The sequence below is a fragment of the Gastrolobium bilobum genome, unplaced genomic scaffold (assembly GCF_033153095.1).
Source record: "Gastrolobium bilobum isolate Gb01-03AN ecotype WA unplaced genomic scaffold, APGP_CSIRO_Gbil_v1 utg35275, whole genome shotgun sequence".
In the NCBI taxonomy this organism is placed as follows: Eukaryota; Viridiplantae; Streptophyta; class Magnoliopsida; order Fabales; family Fabaceae; genus Gastrolobium; species Gastrolobium bilobum.
The window spans coordinates 222,332-228,331 of NW_026897206.1; the positions used below are offsets into that span (position 1 = coordinate 222,332).

Here is a 6,000-nt window from a genome sequence, read left to right on the forward strand (position 1 = left end):
GCGCATCTTTCTTTTGTCAATATTGGTCCCCAACAGGCTCGAACCATGGCTCGTGATGAGATGGTTAGAGAGAGATTGCTAAAGAAGTATGGTTACGTTTCCCCTTACCCACAGCAAGCCCGAAGCACACCACCACAGAAAGCCCTAAGCATGCCCCCACAGCAAGCTCGTAACACGGCTCGCAATGATTTGCTCAAGGAGACATTGAGTGACTTCGGGTTTAAGAAATAGGAGAGAGGTTCCTAAAGCTTTTGATACTAATCAATAGTTATTATTTTCTTATATCTTTATTTAATGCATTTTTTTTTATCACTTGATGACATATCAGATGAGAGTATTTGTTCCCTTTTCATTCTTCCTCCTTTGTACTCATTTTGATTCCTAAAAGAATCAAGAATAAATGCTTATTGCTAGCAACCATAACTTAGTGCTACAATATTTAAGTGTGATGAAGTTTGATATTGGTTAGTAATGGAGCAAGTGAAGTCTATATGAAGTGGTCATATCCCAACACTTGAATGTTTGCAGTTGCACTTTTCTCTTCTGATTTTTGGGGGGCTAGTTTATTCAATTTGCTTCGTCATAAACTGTTGGAGTTGAATGGTCTATGTCATAAAAGGGATTAGTCTCATTTAAACGGATGATGACACCTTTGGGAAAAGAAGAAAATATTCGTTTTTTAATTTAAAACTGAGTTGTAAAATATTTGCAAAAACAAATAAAAAATTAAAATGATCATTTTAATTCATTCTTTTTAAAAAAGTTCATATATGAGGACAATGTTTACTAAGAATAAAAAAAAGATGAGGGATTGTTTAGTTTTTTTTCAATTAATAAGATTCCATTATTCAATTTCATTATTTTCTTCGAGAAACCTTGAAAATAAGAATAAGAATGAAAATACTATACTATTCATATAATTATTAATTAAAACATAAAGTCATATTCTATGTGTCATACATTGTATGCATAAAGTCCTATGGTGTTAAAAATAACACTAGACTAGTATTCAATTTGAAAATAGAAAATAGCGGTGTGCGGAGTTTTTTGTTTTAATTTAAAAAAGACAAACTTGAAAACTTCATGAGGAAGAAAATGAAGTGTAACAATGAATATAACACGTATATAGCTTTTACTTTTTCCTATAAAAGAGAATCAAATGGTCACATAGCAGGAGAAAGTGGAAATGAGAATCAACAGCACAGCACTTTCTGTGCTTTCCAAGTCTGTAAAAAAACAAAAAGAAAAGGTACATGTTCCTTACCTTTAACCTATTCATTAATATTTTATTCAATAGTGAACAAAGAATAATACATAAACAAATGTTAAAGATGAAGAAAAAGAAGATGAAAGAATACATTATGAACTGCAGCTTGAAGTATAACTTGTTCTCCTAAGCTTGTTCTTCTGTTTTTTCCACATTCAAGAATAGGATTTTGCAAACTATTGCACTTGTAGCTGGCAAAAGAAGAGTTTCAACTTTGCGTTGTCTACACGGAAAGCATCTCCAGCATTTATATCTGCAAGAGGCAAATGATTCTGTTAATGCAGGTTTCCATTCACCTTCTGCAAGTTGCTGATTAATCATTATTGAAGCAGGTTTCGGCTTGCAAAACCAAGACAAATTTTGCAGTAGAAATGGCATCTGCAGGATCAAGTCCAGTGATGTCTTTCAATGATGTCAAGGCTGCTGCTACTGAGTTCGGTATGTAATTTGCTCTCTCTCTCTCTCTCTATATATATATATATATATTCAAATGTACTTCATAATATGCATATTTGATTCAGACGACAGCATTCATAGTTGACATTTAGACTGAGAACACATTGATAATAACTGCTGTTCTGCAAGGAAATGTTGTGTAGTCTTATAGGCTATAGCCATTATATTTTCCTGTTTCCATTAGAACTCATAGTGTTACTATTATTGCCAAAAGCTAGGGGATTTAACCACAATTACTACCAACCCCTGCACATAGCAATATTAAAAGGTGATTGGGAATCTACAAAGGCCTTCCTTGATAATGACCCAAGTGCATTGACAGCAAAGGTCACCATACTTGGCAGGACTGCACTGCATGTTGCTGCTTTAGGAGGACAGTGGCAAATTGTTGAGAAGTTGGTGCAACTTATGCCTGCACATGTACTTGGAGAGCTGGACTTGATGGGTTGCACTTGCCTGCACTATGTTGCATTAGGTGAAAGCACAAAGACTGCCAAGGCATTGGTTGCTAAAAATCCTTCTCTCACACAACTTACTGATTTCAAAGGATTCACACCTCTCATCTATAGTATTACCTCTACCAGATGTAAAGAGATGGTGTGGTGCCTTGTCTTGAATACTACAGATGAGAGACCTGGCTGTCCATTCTCGGGTCCTTCTGCTCGTGAACTTGTGGCTTTGCTTACTGCTGCAGGATTTCATGGTAATTTAAATGCTATTCTGAATAAGTATATTATATGTTATATGTGTTTTCAGGATTTCTTATCCGTGAGATAGAATGATTGTAATTTAAAATCTTTGTGGCTTCATAGCTCTATCTATGAAGAGTGTGATGGAAAGTAGAGTGTCTAACAGGTTAAACTCTTGATCTTAAACTATGGTTGACAACATTCGAGTCATCAATTCTTATAAAGGAAGAAAATTAAGTTGATGCAATAATTACTCACACGTAACCAACTCTTCTAAAAGCTTAAGCCATTGGGTGAAGGAACATGAATGGTTTTATGATATCTCTTGACACGTCTTCTCATACGAGAACCTTTCGAATTTCAAGCATGGATAATACACCCATTTTCGTTTTTTTCTTTTTTTGGTTATCTTGAGCTTAAGTTGGACTTTATTTTATTTTTATTTGAAGAATGGGGGTGGCAAGGTCGAACTCTAGACCAATTGATCTTAGGCTTAGATGCCATGTTACATATCCAATTCTCCTCAAAGCTTAAGCTATTGGATAAAAGGCACGTGAATTGTTTTATGATATCTCTTGACAATTACTCTAATGATATTGATTGCCGGCATTAACAGATATCACTGTTAGTGATGCATCAATGCAGTATAATTCATTCCACTGAATAACTCATTAAATCAGAAGGTACTTGTCTTGCAGACGAACTTCCATGTTTGTTTATGGAATCAGTATGATATGGCTGGTGCATAGAACAAAAATGAGTAACGATCTCAATATATATGGAATTTAACTAGAGTATACGGCTATTCTTCCAATCTTTGATATGATTAGTTGTAGTTTCAGGATTTCAGCACTACAATTTTATATATCTAGTATAATGAAAAGCCAGAGTAATAATGTGCAAGGTTATGAAACTATTTAAACATCCATACATATGTTCTGTTTCTTGCAACTTAAGAATATATATGCTACTTTAATAACTAAGCACATAAAACACATTAGTATTCACATGTTTCTACCCTGTTCTTTATATCCACTAATAACTTTCTTTTTGATTCTCCCAAGCACAGATATAACCATGTATCTTCTCCAGCGCTTCCCTAACTTGGCCATTATTTCTGATTCAAATGGAGGCATTATACTTAATGTTTTGTCAAAATTGTCCTCAGACTTCCAAAGTGGAAATAAGCTTGGGTTTTGGGGTAGATGCATTTACCATTGTAAGTACCCTTTTCTTAGGGATACTTCTTTTTCTACTACAATGCTTGATTGTAATACTCTTCTGCCTCATTGAAATTTACCATTCCTCCTCTTCAATTATATAAGGTGTTCCAGTGGAACTTGATTATTTACCACCAAGTCAGCTAAGAGGAGATTTGAAAGATTCGTATGGTGAGTCAAGCCATCACCAATCTTATTTTGGAGGTACAATATGGAATGCGATTCAGAATCTTGGTATGTTGTACTGAAACACATTTCTAGAGATCCTCAAGATGTCATATTCTCTTAGCTTCTCCTTTTCTTTATTTTTCAATTAAAAAGAAACTTCATTTGCAGTTCCTAGCATAAAGCTAGTCAGAGATGCAAAGTTGAGGCACGTATCTGCTGTGAGATTGGTAGAGTTTGTTTGCTCACAAGTTTCAACCATGAACGACTCTGAATTTTGGCAGTCTTTTGTGAGTGCAGACATTATTTTCAATGCCACAACAGCTGGCATAGTTGAAATTTTAAGGATATGTTTCCACTTTTTTCCTGATTTGGTTTGGATTCACATGCCAAATGAAGGTTATGTAGCTCAAATTGCCATCAAGAATCGGCAAGAAAAGGTTTTAAGTCTTCTGTGCAAGATGCCGATAATTTGCAACCTTCTGGTCTCAACCTTAGATGAATCACAAAACACTACGTCACATCTAGCAGCAAGGTCTGATTCTCATAAGCTGGCACCAATTTCTGGTGCAGCATTTCAAATGCAAAAAGAGTTACAGTGGTTTAAGGTTTGTGTAATCTTATAATCACCTTCCTGTAATTTTGAAGTTCAATTCTATATAGATATTGATAACATGGCATAGTGTCTAACAGGAAGTAGAGAAATTGGACCACCCTCTCCATAAAGAAATTAAAAACAAAGATGGTAAAACACCTTGGCAATTGTTCAGGGAAGAGCACAAGACATTGCTTGAGGAAGGGGAGAAATGGATGAAGGATACATCAAACTCTTGTATGTTAGTAGCAACTCTTATTGCTACAGTTGTGTTTGCTTCTGTTCTCACTGTACCTGGAGGTAACAACCAGGACAAAGGAATTCCAATATTCTTGCAGGACCACACATTCATGGTGTTTGTTGTGTCAGATGCATTTGCTTTATTTTCCTCTATGGCTTCTCTTTTGATGTTTTTATCAATCCTAACCGCACGCTATGCTGAAGAAGATTTTCTCAAGACATTACCAGAAAGATTAATATTAGGACTGGCTTCTTTGTTCCTTGCTATAGTAACTACAATGATAGCATTTGGTGCAGCTCTCTCTTTGGTTCTAAGGGAGAGACTAAAATGGGTGTCAATTCCAATTGCTCTTCTGGCTTGTGTCCCAGTTGCTCTATTTGCAAGGCTTCAACTTCCCTTGTTCATACAAATGATCATATCAACTTATGGATCTCGCATATATCATCCTCAGAGTCTTTGGTAAGGCTTTTGTGTTGTCCCAGCACCTGAAAAACAAGACAAAGCAAAGAAAACAAAGATCATATAGTTTTATTTATTTATTTGTGGGTAAACGTATACCATGTAGTTATTTGATAATAAAATATTGTTGAGATATATAGTCCCACATTGGTTGTATGAGCAACTAATGTAGAGTTTATAAGGCCTTGGGCACTCCCACCCTTTGAGCTAGCTTTTGGAGTGGTGTATTCCAATGTTCTTTTCATGGTATCAGAGCCTCCTCGCCGCCCTCCACTTTCTCTTGTGGAATTTCTTAGCACAGGTAGGCTGGGCTTGTTGCATTGTGGCTTTGAGAACTCCCACCCTGTGAGCTAGCTTTTGGGGTGGTGTATCTCAAGGTTCTTTTCAAATATCATCGATTTTGGCTATGTATTCGGACATGGACATGTACTGGGTTTACAACTTTTTCTTTTTAAAACATAGTTAAGTTCCTTAAAACAACACCGTATTCAAACAACCAAGTGCTTGTAACTATGTGAAGTTGCGGAATAGCTAAAACATGCTTAGACATATCAAATTAGTCCCAAGGGATACCACTATTAGGTTCCCAAGGGTCTCACTCACCTAATTATCATTTTTCTTAAAACTGGGTTGCTCACTGATCAGCTCGCTCTGACGAGCAGCTCAGTGAGCGTTATACAATTCTCGTTGGACACCTCGCTTGGGCGAGCAGCTTAGCGAGCTTTTATTTTTTTTCTCCCTCGCTGCCTTGCTCGCTCAAGCAAATAGTGCAGCGAGCAATTTGTTCTCTTGGCTATTGTAAAAGCAGTAGCTCAACCTCAATTTCCCTGCCTTGTGGCTCCCTTGCTCTCTCAAGCAAGTTCAAGAGCGACCATTGCTCTGTTTCGCTCACCAGCTCACTCCAGCGA

General features: G+C 36.4%; 1 protein-coding gene across 1 annotated transcript; it reads left to right on the forward strand.

Annotated features, from left to right (window-relative positions):
* Window positions 1–1,048: 1,048 nt before the first annotated feature.
* LOC133304895 (uncharacterized) lies at window positions 1,049–5,436 on the forward strand. Its single transcript, XM_061504973.1, has 6 exons — window positions 1,049–1,705; window positions 1,938–2,426; window positions 3,482–3,631; window positions 3,738–3,866; window positions 3,969–4,405; window positions 4,491–5,436. Exons 1-6 carry the CDS (start codon window positions 1,639–1,641, stop codon window positions 5,094–5,096), a joined length of 1,878 nt encoding a protein of 625 aa, XP_061360957.1. The 5' UTR covers window positions 1,049–1,638; the 3' UTR covers window positions 5,097–5,436.
* The last annotated feature ends 564 nt before the right edge of the window (window positions 5,437–6,000 follow it).